Genomic DNA, 19,367 nt, shown 5'->3' with positions numbered 1-19,367 from the left:
CCTTTTTGCTGGCCAAGATGGAGTCCCAAGTGGGAGCAGAGCATCATGTGGTGATAGAGTACACAAGAAACCTTGTCAAACTGGCTACCTATGCTTAAGATGACTAACTGCACTGTCAGGTCATTGCTTGCCTGGAAGGATTCATCTTTTATGAAGGCATGGCACTATTGAAAGTTTTCTTCAAAGTCCCATCTCATATTGGAGCTTAAATTTCAACATTTCTTCTTGAAAGTGACAAATCATTTTTTGTTACAATCAAATTATCTGTCACAACAAGGCAACCTAGGCTCACTATATACATTATATATTATATGTAATATATATATATTTATATATTTATGTCATATATAATTTATATATATTATATTTATTATATATTCATATATATATATGATTTATTCTATTGACTTGAAAGGGAAGCATTATTCAGTTGGGGATAGACAGGAAAAATGTTACCAGAAATGCCCAGTGGGTTCTTTCCTCAGCTTAGTATAGAAATAAAAAGCCGGGAATCTGTTGCAGACAGAAAAGTTTATTTGGGAAGGGATCAGGTGAGCAGGGAAGGGAGAGGGAAGGGAAAGCACCTCCAGAGAGAAAGCCGGGAGGTGGGGTGCCTCTTGAAAACTGGGGGAGGGAGAGAGAGAGACACCAAAGGTTTGAGGAAGGGTCTTGGGACTTTAAGCATTCCCTGACCCCTCCTTGTTGGGCGGGAACCTACAGGTAAGATGTTCCCCATTGGTGGTCTCTTAATCAGTTAGCAAATGGGTGGTCCATGCTGGTGCCACCCACCTGAAGGTGTGGCCAAGACCTCAGCAGGCCTGGATAGTCTCAACATATTTTCCATTTGCTTTTCTGAATAGTAACAATGGCTGGGACTGGGCCTTGTCAACATTAGCAGTGTGGAGTTCTATGTGTGTCTGCTTTCCTAGGCAGATTAACAGGGAGTTGGCTCAGAAGCATCACAATTGATGCTCAAATTGTTACTCATATGGGTTGCTGGTATCACACTGGAGCCTCAAACATTTCTTGTCCCTATCCCAAATCAGCCATGTCCTGTTTCCGCAGAGCTGACAGTCTGAGCCCTAGTGTATATTGCGACAGGAATTATCTTTGCTTCCAGGCATTTTCAGTTCCAGCCTGGAGAATATGCCTTTTTGAAAAAGTGATGAAAAAAAAAAAAAAAGAAAAAGTGATGGAATCATGAATTCATATTAAATTTCCCCTACTCATAATACAGAGATTTTGAGCCTTTGTTGTGGCTCAAACAGCCTTTGCTATGGTAACTATACAATGAAATGTAGGATTTTTGTTCTCCTCATAACATCTATCCCCTCATTGTGTGAACCAAAATTAACAGTATTCATTGCAAATATCCTATTAAAAATGGGAGAAGGGGACAAAATAACCCCTTGTTGAGAATTGTTGGATTATTAAAGTATATAGTAAATTGGTCTATATGTATATGAGAGATCTTCAGAAAGCTTTTGGAAAATGTTGTTGTGAAAAGATGTGCGTATATTTTAATTTTATTACACCGAAATGAATTTGATCTTCAATTACACGTTCCATGAAGTTTTTGATGTGTACCTTTGCATGTTATGCATGCATTTTTGTATACACATACATAATAGCTATTTGACCCCAACAATATATTCTGCTCTTTAGCCTATCCTTCCATCTCCTGCATGAAATTTTATTAGTCCCTGAGTTTTTCATGAAAAGAGCAATCCTGTGTCTATAATCAAAATACCCAGGCCAGCATTGTAGGAAAATTCCAAAAATCTCACTTCTTTTCAGATTTCCCCCTTGTCCCAGTGCAGCAGCCAGTGTCTCGGCCAAGATCTCCACACTTCTCTGTTTACTCAAGTATCCTCCTATGGCCTGTTAGTATTGTATTTCACCTCTCCAGGACCAACTATGAGATGATGGGTTGGCGAGAGTGGCACAGGTGTATCCAATGAGTCACTGCCCACAGGTCTCTGTCAACTCAGCTGAATATTTCACTGAGGTTCATGGATCTGTTTCACTGTGAAACTCCAACTGTCATTTTGCAGTGTAGGTGATACTTCTCTCTGTCGCTTCTGACTGCGACTCTCAGCTTCTAGACTTCCAATGGACACCCCTGAATAGACTCTGTTCAATCACGGTGTCTTCCTGGTTGTTCTTTTATAACATTCTTTCAACAGAAAGAAAGAAATCATATTGATAAAAATTTTCCAAAAAGTGCTCAAATTGAATGCTTCAAACAAATGAAGTCATGTTACCATCATCCAGATTCATAAAATCAGTGAGATCCCTTCAGCCCCGTTTTTGTTCTCCACAGACTTTCCATCAGCACCATTCCGCATTCTAGCACACAAAGTTTTTTTTTTAATCACTTTGGAACTTTATACACATGGAGTAATGCAGTGTTTTTCTCTGAGTCTATTTATTTCACGCACTATACTTATGTAGTACATCCACATTTTAATGGGTTACACATCCATTCTCATAGCTGTATAATGCTACCCCAATAACTAAAATAGAGTTTGTTTATACATCATGCTATTGTGGAATCTTTTTGTTGTTTTGTGTTTGCACATGTGCTCTCACTTCTCCCTAAGGTACCAGTTTTTTTTTTTACATATATCTCTCATAAGATCCTGGAAAACTTCAGCGATTTTGTATCAATCATTGTTTTCTGGTACAGGTTTCTATACCATGGGATAGTGAAAATTCACCTTCTATGATAGGTTAAGATTTGATTTAGCTTGTTTTGTTTTTAGTCATGAATAATTTCTTTTCCTAGCCAACATTTTGGGAAGACACATAGATTTTTAAAAATCTGCTTGTTAATTGATTTCTGTCCACCTGAAATGGAAAGCAACAGAGAAAGAGGAGGAAAGAAAGAGAAGGAGAAAAGTGTGGAGGGAGGGAGAGAAGCACAGAGATCTCCCAGTTGTGGGTTCACTCTTCCACGTGCTTGAAACTGCCTTATCTATGCAAGCCTAAAGGCAGGAATTGAGAACTCCAGCTGGGCCTTGAGCCACGTGAGCCATCATCGCTTGTCTCCTAGCATACATGAGCTTCAGGAAGCTGCATCAGAAGCAGTGAGCTGACACTCCAGTGTGGGATGTGACAGCCACAAGCATTGGCTGAGTCCTCTGCTTTACCATGTCTGTCTCCAAGCAGTCCTGTTTTTCACCTGTTTGGAAAAGGAAAGGGACAAGAGAGTTGAGTATGTTGAACGGATAAAGGAATGAAATTGAAAAAGTCAGCTTAGTGTTACTCACAAATTGCAGACTTGGGAGCATCATGAGCTGATACACACTGATGGCTTTCCACTACAAGCTCACTCAAAGTTGGATACGATTTAGGAGCATCTTTACAGTCTGGAACAAAAAAGGATGGAGGGGCCCAGTGCGGTGGCCTAGTGGCTAAAATCCTTGCCTCTCATGCACCAGAATCCCATATGAGAGCTGGTTCTAATTCTGGCAGCTTTGCTTCCCATCCAGCTCCCTGCTTGTGGCCTGGGAAAGCAGTCAAGGATGGCCCAAAGCCTTGGGACCCTGCACCCACATAAGAGCCCCAGAAGAGGTTCCTGGCTTCTGGCTTCAGATCAGCTTAGCTTTGGCCGTTACAGCCACTTGGGGAATGAATCTGTGGATGGAAGATCTTTTTGTCTCGCCTTTTTTCTGTAAATCTGACTTTCAAAAAAAAAAAATCTTAAAAAAAAAGTTGGAGGATCCCTGCAAATCAGAAAAAAAGTCAGTCTCCAAAAATACAGAAAACAAAACACTGTTACACATTCTGAGTAACAGTCCCTCAGGATTGGATGGGCAGATGATGCATATTTTAAGCATACCATCCAGGGTCTCCTCTTTGAACTTTTATTTCTTTTACTGTTTTTCTGCTATGATATATGTATCTTGTTGGTGGCAGCTTATAGCCTACAAATGCTTTCAAGTACTTTCTGAGTCCGGGTGGAGAAGGTGTGAGTAAGCAGCGAGAATGCAGGAAAATGGAAAGCTTTGAATGGTGTAATAGTGACTTGTTGAAAACTGACAATTTCACATTGAACTAACAAGCAATAATGTGCCTTTCAAGTCCTCAACCTCCAGTTTATGAGGAGTGAGCAGGTGTTTCTGGACATGAATCAATTTTTCAATAAATTAGGGATTATTGTCTGAAGAGAAATAGTAACAACAGGAATTGTGTTGGGTTTCAAACCCCCAAAGTTTCACAGTTGGCACATTTCCAAGATAATACTGTGACAGAGCCGACAGATTTGTGCCCGAGCTTTGTTTATCTGCATACATGGCTAGGTACATACTAGAGGGATGCGTGTTCTGGAGTGCCTCTTTCTGCATAGCTCACATTCTTGCTGTTGCAAGTCTTGTTCATGTGTTGTGGTGGCAGTGCCTGGGCCCCATGCCAAATTATCTGAGCTACAATTGGAAGTGTCAGACTGTAGCATTTCTTTGGCCAAAAAGTTTCTTGAAGAAGACTAATCTCTAATAACTCTCCCTATGTTTTGCATGTACGTTGATTCGTTTTCAATTTAGAAGCCCAATACATAGCAATAAAGATGATTATAGGTTCGGGTTAACTGAGATTCTAAATTTCTTTAAGCCCTTCTGGTCCACAGTGATGAGTGATATGAACTCTTAAACATAGTGACTTCATGACATTGGTTTCAATCATTTTACAACTATCTGAAAAGTTCCTTCACACTCTAACCTTAAATAGTATACTCCTAAACTCTTTTTTCTCCCTCAAGACTTGTACTTTCAATCTATCTTTAATTCCCTTAATTATATTTTAGCATATGTATAAATTTATTTAGCACTTACCAATTATTTCATACTAAACTTCATGCATTCTTTATTGTAATGTGTCTATCATTGACTGCATTACATAATTAGATCTGCTCTAGGAAAATGGAGGGACCTTATTTCCTAATTCTATATATGTTTGAGAATATTTTCCATGCCTATACACACATTAACATTAGAAACACGAAGAGATGAATATTAAGTGCCCTTGAATAACTTGACTGGATATAGAAATCTTAAATCACATCCAGAAGAAATCTAACTGTATTTGTGGGAATTAGCCATAAGTAATGATTGTAGCAAAGATTCATTATGTACTTGCCATGTGCCAGACCATTCTGAGTTCTTATATGAAGTCCTGCAATCCTTAGGTGCAGCCCTGGTTATTACTAGGTATTCCTTCTTAAGTGAATTAACATCAGGTAATATTTCTCAAGTAAATTAGCCTAAAATGTTTAGTAATATAGCTTTACCCATGTTATTTAATTTTAACATTTCCCAGTCAATTACATAACAGGGAAATAATAATAATCTTCCCATTCTTTCTGTGGTGTTAACACATGGAAACAGCTCGTGGATATTAAGCTGTAGATCTGAACCTTGAACAATCAGTCACTGCTCTTTAACACTATGTAAAGTGTCATCAATTAATATGCATTTTAATTTAGTAGGGAAGAGGTGAGTCATTTGATAAATAAGTGTTGGGTCTTAGTAGATATTTATTAATACTTTTTGAATGAGTGATAGTTTTGTAAAAGTATATAAGCACATCAAAATTATCAACTAATAGATATTAGGCACCTTTTTGGTCTGACTAAAAAGATTGCAAGTATTTTAGTCTGTTCAAGCTACAATAACAAAAATACATAAGAATAATTTCTAAACATTCGAACTTTCTTCTTATAGCTGGGGAGACTAGGAAATCCCAGATCAGTGTGCTATGTACTTGGTTGCTCCCTACTTCTAATTGCTGCATTTTCTTTTTTTTTAAATGACATTTAAACTTTTTTTAAAATTTAACTTCTTTTTAAATTATTATCATCGTTCAATGAAACAGTTCTGTAGGCCCTGGGATTTACCTTGCCCCCTTCCCAAATTTCCTCCCTCTCCCTCCAAATTCCCCTATATTATTATTATAGCATAGCTCTTCATAGTCACATGTTCATCATTGTGGGCAGAGACAATGGCAGAGAGTCCAGCATCCTGTTGTCAAGATACAGTTAATAGTTTCACTAGTAATCCATCTTTGATTTGGAAGTAGAGATGCGCACTGCACTGCATCCTCACATCTGGACATGATAGTCACTATTACACAGTCACCACACATCCCTCTTAAATGAAAGGTGACAACACAAAATCAACAGCAGGAAGAAAAATAGAAATTTACAACACCATAAATTTCTCAAGAGGTTTTGATGGTTTATCAGTCCTGAACTGCTGGCGATCCTGCCACTCCAATTACAATGAAATCTCTCTCGAGCCCTTCCACAGCTGTAGTCTATCTTAGTGTCTGTCTGCCCAGATCTTCACTGCCAATGATTGGCTGGGGTAGTTGATCAATTTATTCTCTCCTCCATCTTCTGCCATGGTACCAGATATACTCTGGAGGCTCTGATGTACTGTCATATCCTCCATGTACATTTGGATATGCTGTCCTCTGCCCCATCTGAGACACTGAGGAGGCCCAGCTCTGACATATCCACTCCCACAGTCAGTCCATGGAATCTGCACTTCTCTCCCTGTTTAGGGTTCTGAGTCCAGTGGTTCAGTTGGTAGGGAATCACCTAAGAAACCTCATCTGAGACCATCCCAGACCTGATTCTTGTGTGCTTGCCAATACAGGGTGTAGCACAGTCTCACCCAAATCAACCTACACACACACTGGCTCGCCCCTGCCCTGGTTCCTGTGCTTGTCAGTGTGTACAGCACACTGGTCCCATCTGTCCCGCATCCCATTCAGCTCTCATACATTTTGATGGGCATTGAAGCCCACTTCATCCTAGTAAGTCCCACTATCCAGTTCACACTGATGCTAGTGGGTGCCACCATCTAAGCCATGCCCGTGCCTGACAGAATTTGGCTCCTATGCCAACATCTGCCAGCTGATGCTACAGCAAAGCCCAATCAATCCACACTGACACTTGCTTATGCAAGTACCAAAAGGTATAGTTAGTCCAGCCTGGCTTATCCCTGATCCAGCTCTCTTGTATGCCATCAGTTGTGGCCTTGCCTGGCCTGATCTGCCCCCATCCCAGCTCTCATGTTCACCAGTGGGAATAGTGGCTCAGAAGCCCCCTCCACTGGGGCCTTCCCCACTAACACCTGTATTTTACATGTGCTGGTTGGGTGCTGTGGCCCAGTTTGGAACAACCCCATCACCTCAGCATTTGCCAGTGGGTGCTGTAACCTGGCCAGGCCAGGGCCACCTCCAGTTCCAACTCACATTGGTGGGGGCTACAGCCTAGCCCAGCCCTGTCAGCCTCCAATCCTGGCCCCCCATGTGGACTGGCTGGTATTGCGCCCTGACCCGGCCTGACCCACATTCCAATCCGGCACTCAGATTTGCCAGTTGGTGATATGAACAGACCCAGCCTGGCCTGCCCCTGACCTACACCAAATGTATGCCAGTGGGTACCATATTTGGGCCTGATCTGGGCTGCTCCCAGTCTTGGTTCATGCACCCACCTGCAGGGAACATGTCCCAACAGAAGAGTTTCCCAGGCTCCTCCATCCACATCTTTCACAATGCCAGATCTCACGTGCACCAGTGGGTTCCTGGACCAGCCCTACTTAGTCCACCTCCTATCCTAGCAGGAACAATGCCCTTTCTTCACCAACCCTCACCCATTCCAGTTTTTGTTGTTGGGTGCCTCAGCCCAGCCAAGCCTGATGCAGGTACAGCTCACACATGGTTCAGCGGGGGCAGAGACCTGGCCTAGTCTGTCTTATACCTACCCTGGTTCTCACGAATGCCAGTGGGTGCTGGAGTCTAGCTCAGTCTGGCACATCCCATACCCAGCCCACACACATGCCAAGATATTCTCAGCTATATCTAGACCAGACCACAGCCCCCACCCTGGCCCTCATGCTCTCCAATGGGGATCATAACCCGGCCAGGGCACTCCCTTTGCTACCCAGCCAGGCCTGCTCCCCTCCACAGATCTCATGCACTCTCACTGGCGGATACTGCAACCTGGCCCTGCTCAGTCCACTCCCATCCCTGGCTCATGTGAACCAATAGGTGTGATATTCTAGCCCGGCATGACCTACATTCCATCCTGGTGTCTGCACTCGCCAGTGCGCTAAGATCTGCTCAGCCCTGCCCAGTTCACCCCTTTCCAAAACCAACCCACACACTTGCCAATGGGTGGGTGGGGCTAACTTGTCCATCTTGCCTGACCCCTAGTCTGGAACACATGCTCACCAGTGGGAGCTATGGCCCAGTAGGGGAGTCTCCCAGTTTTCCCAGTTAGCCCACTCCCAGACTCAGATCTCACATGCTCTAGCAGGTGCTAGGCCCTTGCCTGGCATAGCCTGCACCTCCATCTTGGCCTTTGTATGAGCTGGTGGATGTTGTGGGCTGGCTTGTTCTACACCCTGTTTTAGGATGCACATGCAGGTGCTGCAGCTTGGACCTGCCCAGCTTATTCTCAGCTCCAGCACCCGTGAGTATTGGCGGGTTCCATGTTCACTCCTAGTTCAGCCAGCCACAACCCCAACTCTTGAGCTAGCCAGCAGGACTTGTGTTTCCATAGGGTTGGGCCCACTTATCTTCCACAGAATCTTCCCCAGGCCTAGTTCTCTCACATACTGGTTAGTGCCATGGCCCTGCCTAGTGTGACCTGTCCCCTGTTCCAACACTCAATCAGGTATTTGGATCTAGCTCTGCTAGACAAGCCCCCAGCCATAGCTTTCATGTTGTATGGCATGTGGTGGTTAGTAACCACCAGGTCTCAGTCCCCCACTTACCAGCTAGTACAATGGCCCTGTTGTTAGGTGTCCTTCAGGATTCATTCCTCACTTACACATATGGTGTCTGTATCCATGAAAAGTAAGAAGTGCCATTCATCTCTGTTCCCTACAAATAATGTTTTGAATTATGCATTGATCTGTCATTGGTTAATATGTTATTTCTTATGAAAAGTTAGCACAGGGGATAGACAAATACATAGGTACATAGATACAAAATCAGAATGACTTTGTAAACATCTTAATCCCACAGTTACTCCTATAAGTTGGATAAATGGGAAAGTCAAATTAGAGACCTGTGTGTTGTACACTTTGCTAGCCTCCTGTGGCACTGATATGTGCACAAAAGGGAGCATAGGTGTGAAGTTTCATGTCTACTCTTCATTAAAAAGAAAGCCCAATTCCAGGGGTGCCTAAATATGGCAATGGACATTGAAATGTGGGTATACACAGACACAAGTTCATGGAGGAACTCATTTTTAAGAAAAGAGTATTTGTGTTTTTGCTAAAATTCCCTATTTCAAGAACTATTTTGTCATTTGCATAGATATGGCCCTTCTACCCTGTTACTTGGGTACATCTGTCCTTTCCTTTACATGTTTAAAGTAGTTATATGAGCCTTTGCTGCATACTTTGACCAAAAGAGCAATTAATGTGTTGTGATTTTGATGCTAACAAATATAAAATACTATAGGAAATATCAGAATGTTTTTAAGAATATGTATTCATTTACTTATTTTGTAAGGCAAAATGAGAGTGTGTGTGAGAGAGAGAGAAAGAGAAAGAGAGAATCACTCCCAAAATGATTAACACCTAGGGATGGGCCAGGCTGAAGCTGGGAGCCTAGTACTCCATTCAGATCTTCCATGTAGATGCCATGGGCCCAAATACTTGGGCGATCTTCAGGTGCTTTTCCAAGAGCATAACAGAAATATAAATACGCTGATGTATCAGAAGATTCAGAGTCTGATTTAAAGGTATTTATGAAAAAAATAGAGTGCAAAACAGTGAAGTTTTCACTTATTGGTGATTACACGTTTCAGCTGATGTTTTCTTCTATTTTGATCTGACTTATACATTAAATTGCACTATAGCATATGTTCTAAAAGACATGTTTGTGTTCTAAATCATCATCATCTTAATATTAAAGTTCCTGGTAGATAAAGGCAGTATGATGGTGACACGATTCAGAAGATGCACAATATGTACAAACTATCTTAAAGGAGCCCCGGAGTGGATTTTTATGCCATGTGCCTCCCACTCAGGCTTCTGCAAGCACAGAGTACTGAGCAGGTTTATGGCATCACCACCATTTATTATACCTACCGAAAGGCTAACTAGACTCATTTACTTGCTAATATGCAGCTACCCTGTATTTCAGTTGTTACTTAGAATTTGCAGTGGTCTTTAATGTTGTAATGAAGCTTTATTTTTGTTTGTTTTTCATTTTAGGGCAGCATAATTATTTATGTGCTGGAAGAAATGACTGCATTGTTGATAAAATCCGCAGAAAAAACTGTCCAGCATGTCGCCTTCGAAAGTGCTGTCAAGCTGGCATGGTTCTTGGAGGTAATTCTGATGTTTCCATCAGCAATATTATATTTAATGTTTATACTACCAAACAATGCGTTAGAAAACAATGCCAGTTTTCCAGTTTACTGTTGTTCTTCCATTTTTCTGTTTTAATTGTTGGTGGTGACTCTTTATTCTTAAGTACCTAAATGAAAAAATGTATTCCATTGCGTATCAATAGATTTGCAGCATGTCAAAAGCCGTTATGAGAAGTAAGAAGCGCTGTCCGTCTCTGTTCCCTACAAATAAGGTTCCGAATTGTGGATTGATCTGTCATTGGATAGTATGAATTGGAGTCTAGGCTATACAGCTCACTGTTGGTGTGGCCCTGAGCAAGTCATTAACTCTTTTTGGGCTTTTGTTTCATTTCTAGAAAAGGGGAGCATTGAATCAGCTCACAAACTGATTCGGCAAATTGGTCAGGTGCATTGCTTTCAAGTTCCTATAGGTGATTGTTCCTAGCAAGTTCACTGGAACTCGGGTAGAAATGTATTTGAGACTGTGGTAATAATGACCAATTTCTATATTGTTATTATTACAATATCCAAATACTTCAGTAAAATAGCAGACATTGAAAAGTTAATTTTATGTTATGAGTAATGATTTGAGTAAAATATTATGACTAATGATTTGAATGTAATAAAGCAATAAGGAAGATGAAGAGCACTGAGTTATAAAACCTCACCTTTTCTCCCTACATGTTCTTTAGTTAACCATATTGTATGCAATAGTGTCTGCAAATCGTGGACAGGTATGTTGCATTAGTTATTTCTTTATTTATTGGAAAGCAGAGTAGGAGAGAAAGAGAGTAGGGAACTCCCCAGATGCCTGCACGACATGATGTCACAACACTACCCTGGGAGTCATGGGTGTTACATATTAATGAAACATATACATAATTTTAAGAATATTTCTTATAAATGCTGGACAAATTAAAATAAAACCATAAACCCGTAACAAAAGAGAAAACATTTCTGAACATGCTTCTTCTGCATGGCATATAAAACAGCTTGTTTTCTATCAATGTTATAGGCACGCCATTTGGGAAGTGTACCACACAGACCAACATTTGTCAAGTTTGAACACTATCGAAACCATTCCTTGACTCTAAAGCCTTTGGCATAATGCTTAGACAAAATGAATCTAGCAAGCACCCTGGGCATGTTAAGGAAATTTAGTGGATGACAACACTGACGGTGTTTTATAATTTTTTTGATTTGAGTGTTGTGTTCCCCAAGTTGAGGGCAGCCAAGGAGCAAGTCTCAATCATCTTTGAGCCCACAGCAGTGTTTGGGTTAAAGAAGTACTCGATATTCACTGAATGAATGCATCCACTCTCTTGGCAGGTTAAAGGTTGTTTTTTTAGTTGCACGTCTCAATTTCCTCCCCTTTATATTTCTACTTTACCCTGAGAAGTCTTCAGAAGCTTTAAAAATTTTCAAAATTAGAACTTTCTCACAGTCTTTCCTATCTAGTTAATGGTGGAGTGAGGAAAAAAGACCCAAAAGTATTCTGTCTCCAGGAGCAGTAATTTGTTTTCTGCAGCCTGAGTGCCTTAGAAAACAGCAGAAACTGTAATACTGAAATCCAGAGTTCATCAGGATCTGTAATCTTTTGTGTCCTCTAAAAAATGGCTTTAAAGACTTTAACTTTGTAAGACAACAGGAATGGAAGATATATAGATTAAAGCTTCAGATATTCCTAAAGAATGTTCTGTTATCTCTTAGCCTTTAATTATTTTTTTTTTTCAAACCCGTGTTCTTTTGGTCTACTGTTCCAGTGCTCCCCACAGTTTGCACTCTTCACAGTTATTACTGCATTTTCATATCTTCTATATCCTTACTTATTGGAATTAACTTTAGTTTTTTCCCCATCCCCCTTCTCTTCCTTTCCTTGTCCTTCCCCTCGTGCTTTCCAGTAACTGTGTATTGAGTCCTTTTTTCTTTATCAGGTTCTAGTCTAAGATCTGAAAGTATATAGCATCTAATAATTGAGCAAATCCTTGCTGTCATGCTGCTTACCCTTGGGGGTGGGGAGAAGTAGCAAGTATGTATGCTAAATGATGATTAAGACCCTAGAAAAATGCTAAGTATGTTGTGTTAAAAGGAAGTGCCAGAAGGGATATCAATACTGGCCACTTAATTCGGATAAATATTTACATTTCACCCAGTTGTTTCCTAAGCAGGAAGTTGCTTATATCATATATTTGATGCGCTAATCATAGTTTGTTTGTTTGTTTTTTAAAAACATCTTCAAATGTGTCCCTAGTCGTTTAGAATGCTATCTAACCCAGCTGACCTGGGCAAGCCTTTCGCTTAGCAGTTAAGATGCCACTTGGGGTGTCCACCTCTGACATTAGAGAGCCTGGGTTCAAGCCTGGCCTCTGCTCCTGACCCCAGCTTCTGCCTGGTGTATATCCTTGGAGGCAGCAGATGAGGGCTCATTTTGGATCCCTATGTGAGAGATACAGACTGAGTTCCTGACTGTATGAGGGATACAGACTGAGTTCCTGACTGTGTGAGATATACAAACTGAGTTCCTGGATGTGTGAGAGATCCAGACTGAGTTCCCGGCTTCTGGCTTCAGTTGAGCCCAGCCCTAGATCTAATCATTGTGAGCATTTGGGGGAATAAAGTGTATGGGAGTGCTATGTCCATTTGCTTCCAAAATAAGTGAATAATTCAAACTGTTGAAAGTTCACCTGCCACAGTGAACTCAGTGATGTGAGTTCCATTCTGGAATGAATGTGTGTGTGTGTGTGTGTGTGTGTGTGTGTGTGTGTGTGTGTGTGTGTGTGTACGTGTGTGTGTGTGTACGTGTGTGTGTGTACGTGTGTGTAGTTTCGTGCAATCCTCCATTGCTTTCCCAGGCCACAAGCAGGCAGCTGGATGGGAAGTGGAGCAGCCAGGATACAAACCAGCATTCATATGGGATCCCAGTATTTACAGACCAAGGACCAGCCAACTGAGTATTGCATCAGCCCCTGAAAAGAATATATTAAACTACAATTTTTCTTTTCTTTTTTTATTTTTGGATATCTGTTGTATTAAGAACTCTGCTGAGTACTGCATTGCTGCCCTTGAGCACATTGCTGTATAATCCTTGATAAGAAAAAACAGAGTGTCCTAAGAGTAGCAGCAAGCATTGCTGTGCAAAAGAAAAAAGGAAGGAAATAAGTCTGAAAGAGTTGGCAAGAGCTTCAGAGAGAAGAAGTTCAAAGACGAACAGATCCTTGCTGCATGGAAAAGGACAAAGGTGTTCATATTGAAAATAAAATGTATGTGAAAAAAGTACTTGTTCCAGTGATTTTAGTTTCTGGAAAGTAAGCTACTGGAAGTAGAGAGTGAAGGCTACCTTGAGTCAGGTTCTAGAGTTTGGCCTTTGTTGGGTGGACCATGGGCCAGTGAGTGATCATTCCAAATAAAGTAGCCTCAGAGTAATCATGAATGAAGGCTTGAGTTTTAAATACAACACTTGGGGCCTTTCTTCGGTAGTAGCTGTATTTTTGGCTAGGCCTTTTCCCACTAATTTTTTGTGATTCTTTGCCCCAGGTAATAAACCTATCGCTGTCTTCACACATTTTACTTTTGTCTGTATCTGTTCTCCACCCACTACATAAATGTGTTCTGACCTAGGTTTAAAACTAAGTTAAAGTGTAATTTCGTTTTTGAAACCTTCCCATTTTTTCCAGTGCCTGCAGGGGCAGAGGTCTTATGGGGGACCCAGTATAATATCATGTTTGTCATATCTAGGATGGTGGAAATTCCTTGAGCTCATTTGGATTGGATTTAGGTCTGAATATTCTGATTTCAGCATTTGGTTGTAATGGAAGGTTGACGCAACGGACCACCATGGAAATGACGAAGCTCCCTACTATGCCACTCCTCTCCCACCTTACACTGGGCATTGGAAATTTGTTCTGTCTCTTCTCATGTAGTGCTTACTTCATTGTGTTATAACGGTATATTTACTAGTTTCTTATACAAGGGTTTTCTTCCTTCCCAAGATTGAACTATTTGGGAGCCAGAATTTCAAATTAGTGTTTTCATCACCAAAGCACTTGTTTAAGAAGTTCTCGGTAAATATTTGTGCCTGTTATTTTGAATTCTTGTGAAATGCAGGTGCCTGTGAGTTCTGGAGCAGTCCGTGTATAATGATTCCCAGAGGACAGAATGATATGGGCAAGAGAGTGGGGGTGTTGTCTAATGTGATGTTTTTCACTTTAGAAAAATAAAAAAGGGATGACTCTGAAGTGGCCTTATATACCGTGATCACATTTATTTTCACGTTATTATGATGATGAAAAAGTGATTCAAAATGATGAAAATGATGAGACCTCAATCACAGGGAGTACATTGGGCTCAGAGCAGAGTTCCAGCCAGAACCAAGTCAGACATTCAGGAGGGAGAATGTCAAGGAGGACACTGCCTCAGAGAAGACCCCCTGGAGTGAACAGCGCAAAGCCAAAGCAGCTCAGAATTAGGTCAGCTCTTTTTGCTGCAAGGTTGTCAAAGTAAACTTCAGCTTCTCTATATTTCTTCTGCTTAAGCACAAAATCGGTTACATGATGGACCAGAACTTAATTCAGGATGAAGTGGCACCACATCAAATATCAAAGTGATAAGTAGGCATAAATGTGAGCAAAGAGTTGTAATTCTTTTGTCAACATTGTTCCTAAGTTTCATGTGCTCTAATTGTGAGAGTTGCCAGAGTTCCCTATTGCCATCCTATGACCCACCTCTCTGAAAATCTTAGCCATTTTATTTTTCTCTCTTTTGTTGTCCAAATCAGGACAACTTTGAGAATGGAAAAGAACTCTGTCAATAACTGAACTGAGTCAACAGCTATAAAAGAGGACTGTCCCCAACTAGGAGGTTAAATGGGCAGACCTCATTCTCCCAATTAGGAGATGCAAATGTTCTGGCCAAAACGAACATAGAAATTCCTTGGGATGAAATAATCAGGTGCTTACTTATATACTACTTAGCATACTAATGTAGCTAAGAAAATATTTAACTTGAGATGAAAATGTGTTGTGTAGAAGAAAGGCTCCTCTACACTCACATTTGCTTTCAGGAGTGACATTTGGCAGCAAGCGCTTGGCTTTTCAAATCAAATAGTAATTTTGGGGGAGTTTATTTATTTATTGAAAATATCTGATATATACACATTTTTGAACCCATATGCAAAACTGCAATTAAAAGTTTTATCATCATGGGCTGGCATTGTGGTTCATGGATCAAATCACTGCCTGTTCATCCTATATGAACATCCATTCAAGGTCTGAGTGTTCCATCTCAACCCAACTCCCTCACAAAGCACCTGGGAAAGCAGAGGAGGATGGCCCAAGTCCCTTCTGCCCACATGGGGGAACCAGATGGAGTCCTGGCCTCCTGGCTTCAGACTGACCTATAGCCTCAGCCATTTTGGCCAATGGACAGTGAAAAAGTGGATGAAATATTCTTAAGTGAATGGAAGATTTCTCTCTCTCTCTCTCTTTCTTCTTCCCTCCTCCCCTTCCTCTACTTTTTAAATAAATAAATCTTTAAAAAGAGTTAATCATAAGCCAAGGATGACAATTTGTATGAGAAAGCAATATTTATTCAAATCTTTTATGGTCAGCTTCAAAATATAGAACCATAAGAATGGCATGTTCAGTTATTTCCTAAGTGGACTTGGGCAAAGATTTATTAGAAAGAAGTTAGTACACACGATGATATGTCATGATTCTGAAATTGTTCTGCCTGGGAGAATTAGTGGCAAGTTTGGGATAATAATCCAACTAATGCAAACAGCAAGAAGGAAGTCAAGTCACAGGATTAAATACAAATTGCTGGTACAATATTAAATTTCCGGATTACTGGAAGTGTACTTAAGGCCTATTGAGAGTGAATTTTTTCTGAATGACAATTTGGACTACTTGGGCTCTTATTCTTTCATAATGAAGAAGCAAAGGTCTTTGAAGTGATAATTTCCTGCACACCACTGATAATGGCACCACATCCCCTCTTTCCTCCCTCTCTTTTTCCTTCCTTCCTCCCTTCCTTCCTCCCTTCTGTCCTTTCTTGCTTCCTTACCCTCTTGCTGTGTCTGCCACTGCTTCCTAAAGTTGCTTATTTCTGATATAGAGATGCTTTGTATAACAGGAGATGAAATATGAGAGAACATTGAACATTTATCAGAGCTTTAATAAAATCCTACAATGCAGTATCTGAGGTCAGAAATATGTTTTTGAAATATTTTTTGTACACATCTACTTCTGTGACTGAGTGAATTATTTGGCTCTTTGTTATATACCATTCCTGTTTTTCATGACTCATTTCCCTTGCTTCCAGTGGGTCATGGTGATCTCTTGCATTCAGTTCGTTGCTGTACAGTACTGAGTAGGAAGATAGTCACATCCTTAAGGATGGTAATATATCTTCTAATTTAGGTGTCCTGCTTTGAACTTCTTTCCTTTAGAAAACACTTTCTGCTTAATGACTCACAAAAAATTTTTTCCGAAATGAATACAACAACTCTATATTTGCATTTATCTTAGAAATGCTAAGGCTGACAAGTTTAATGAGTATATTGTTTCTGCTGAAACTTTTTTAAAGCTGTATTTTGTTCGTTTTAAGGACAGCCTTATCCTCAAACGTCAGAAGTTATTGCTTAAAAAGCCTGTTTCTCTTGTACTCCTTCCTCCTGCTCCTCCACAGAGATTCGCCTCTTATTCGCTTCCACCACTCTTGGCAAAGAGGTAATTTGCTAGTCTAGAGGACTGTGGAGCCAAAGGGGGTTTTGTTTATTATGTTTTGTTTTTTTTCTGCAAAACTTGAGGACAAACAAAGTTTCCATTATTTTTTCAGAAGAATTCCAAAATTTCTGCATTGTGGACGCAGTGATGGGTTCTAAAGGAGTATGGAGGCCCATTCCATATCTTTAATTATTATAGCAAGAAGTCATTTACCCTCGTAAGAATTCTGCAGGTGATGCCTGTCACTTACCTCTTCGAATTCTTATTTCTCTTAGAAACAATTATTTTCTTAGCTTTTTAAACATTTTCATTAATTCATAGGAAACAAATTTCATGTATTTCAAATATATAGATTTTAAGAACATAATAATTCTTCTATCCTCTCTTACAGCCTCCCTCTTTTTTCCTTTCTTATTTTTCTTTTAATTTTTGCAATGAAATACATTGTTTATTTTATAACTGTAGGCTTAATTCTCCACTGAACAAAGAAAGCAACAAATAGAAGCAAAAAAACAAAAAACAAAAAAACCTACTGTTCCGCTGGAGTATACAAAGCTATGATTGGTAGTCAATATTAAGATGTCAATTTCTCTACTTTGGCCTTTAAAGCAGCAACTCTGAGAAACAGTCCCTCCCCCTCTGGATCCCACTCCAGAGTGACTGCCACATGCGGGCTTCTGGTCAGCTTCCAGTTGTTTACCCAAAACACCATCTCACATACACCAGCTGTGGCTGGGGGAATTGGTAGTCCTCTTAGCACTCACCCTTACTTCTTTGCTTAAAATTTTCTATATTTGCTGCTTTGCTTGCCAGCTAGAAGTGTGTAGTTGTCACTTCTAGTATCTATTCTTTCTAAAGTTGAAGCTGGGATTCAGAAACTAAACCCAGGTCTCCAGTAAAGGTAGTGGAAGCCCAATGACTTGAGCCAAAGTTACTGCCTCCCATGAGCTGCACTGATGCAGCACTGGAACCCAGGTACATCAGCATAAGATGTGGGAGCCTTAACCACCTGGATCAATAGCAATCTTAAAACATACTTTAAAAAAAAGATTTATTTACTCATGCTTGAAAAGGAAGATTTTACAGAGAAAGAGGAGGAGAGACAGGAAGAGGTCTTCCATCCACTGGTTCACTGACCAAATGGCCACAATGGCCGGAGATGAGCTTTCAAAGCTAGGATCCAGAAAGTTCCTCCATGTCTCCCACATGGATGCAGGGGCTCAAAGAATTGAGCCATCCTCCACTGCTTTTGCAGGCCATATAGAACTGGATGGGAAGTAGAAATCAGCCGGGACATGGACAGGCACATATATGGGATGCCGGCACCACAAGGGTGGGTTGTTAGCTTGCTGTGACACCATGCCAGTCCCAGAAGATAAACTTCTAAGGAATTGATTCTAGTATGGTTTCTTAAGGTGGGGAGGATTTACTTTTCAGTCTTGTAATTTTCTTATCTGGTACCTATGTTTTCTTTGAATGTATATATACAAACATACTATATTTTGATCTGGAAATTGAAGGGGAAGAGACATCACCAGTGTTATGAGGGTTTAGTCAAGAATAGCTGTAACAGACTGATTCCAAGGCCACACAATGATCAACATCTTTTGTCAGTCTGAAGTGATGATGTGTGTCTTCCAGAATTTTATACAGGTACTGTTGAGATGATCATAAATCTACACCAACTGCAGTGATGCTTATTCTGACCCTCATAATGTCCAAGAATTTACACTGGCCTTTAACTACCTACTGATCTTTATCTTCTGTTTCCTCATCCATTTCCCAGAAAGCTTTCTGGCCACCATCAAACTTACATTTTAATAGCCAGCATAATGGTTTTCCTTTGCTCCTACAACAGACTGAGAATTTTATGTGAAACTTTATGTCATCCACTGAAAATAAAATATGTTTGCCAGAAATAAAAACACATGGCATGCAGGGAAGGGATGGCAAAGTAAACAGCACTCATTTCAGAGCAGGTCCAAAATTAGCAGTCGCTAGTTTTTTTATTTAATCTGTTTGCTCAGATTTAAGTACTAACAGAGATTCAACCATATCACCTTCTTCCTTGTTGCCTTTTTCTGTCTTCAGAATGATTACTAGAGGTATGTTATTCTATCCCATTTGAACTTTCTTTCTGGCAACATGGACATTCGGGTAACTTATAAACCTCTTCCTCCTGAATGTGCTTGTTGCCAGGAAGAAAATTTATACAGTTTTATGCCCTGCATTACTGTATAGGTTTTCTGACTACCTGTGTAACGCTCAACAAT

The 19,367-nt window shown here is 40.5% G+C and overlaps 1 protein-coding gene across 2 annotated transcripts in view; it reads left to right on the top strand.

The window, feature by feature from the left end:
* The window catches only part of PGR (progesterone receptor), a 66,873-nt gene that overhangs the window by 20,474 nt on the left and 27,032 nt on the right, over positions 1-19,367 (top strand). For both annotated transcript variants that reach the window (XM_040977212.1, XM_040977211.1), the window contains exon 3: positions 10,236-10,352. In XM_040977212.1, the coding sequence (XP_040833146.1) occupies positions 10,236-10,352 (117 nt within the window). The remainder of the gene's footprint in view (positions 1-10,235; positions 10,353-19,367) is intronic.

This window comes from Ochotona curzoniae, unplaced genomic scaffold (assembly GCF_017591425.1).
Source record: "Ochotona curzoniae isolate NIBS_2020 unplaced genomic scaffold, NIBS_Ocur_1.0 contig_2723, whole genome shotgun sequence".
Lineage (NCBI taxonomy): Eukaryota > Metazoa > Chordata > Mammalia > Lagomorpha > Ochotonidae > Ochotona > Ochotona curzoniae.
This window is presented reverse-complemented; position numbering and strand designations above follow the sequence as displayed.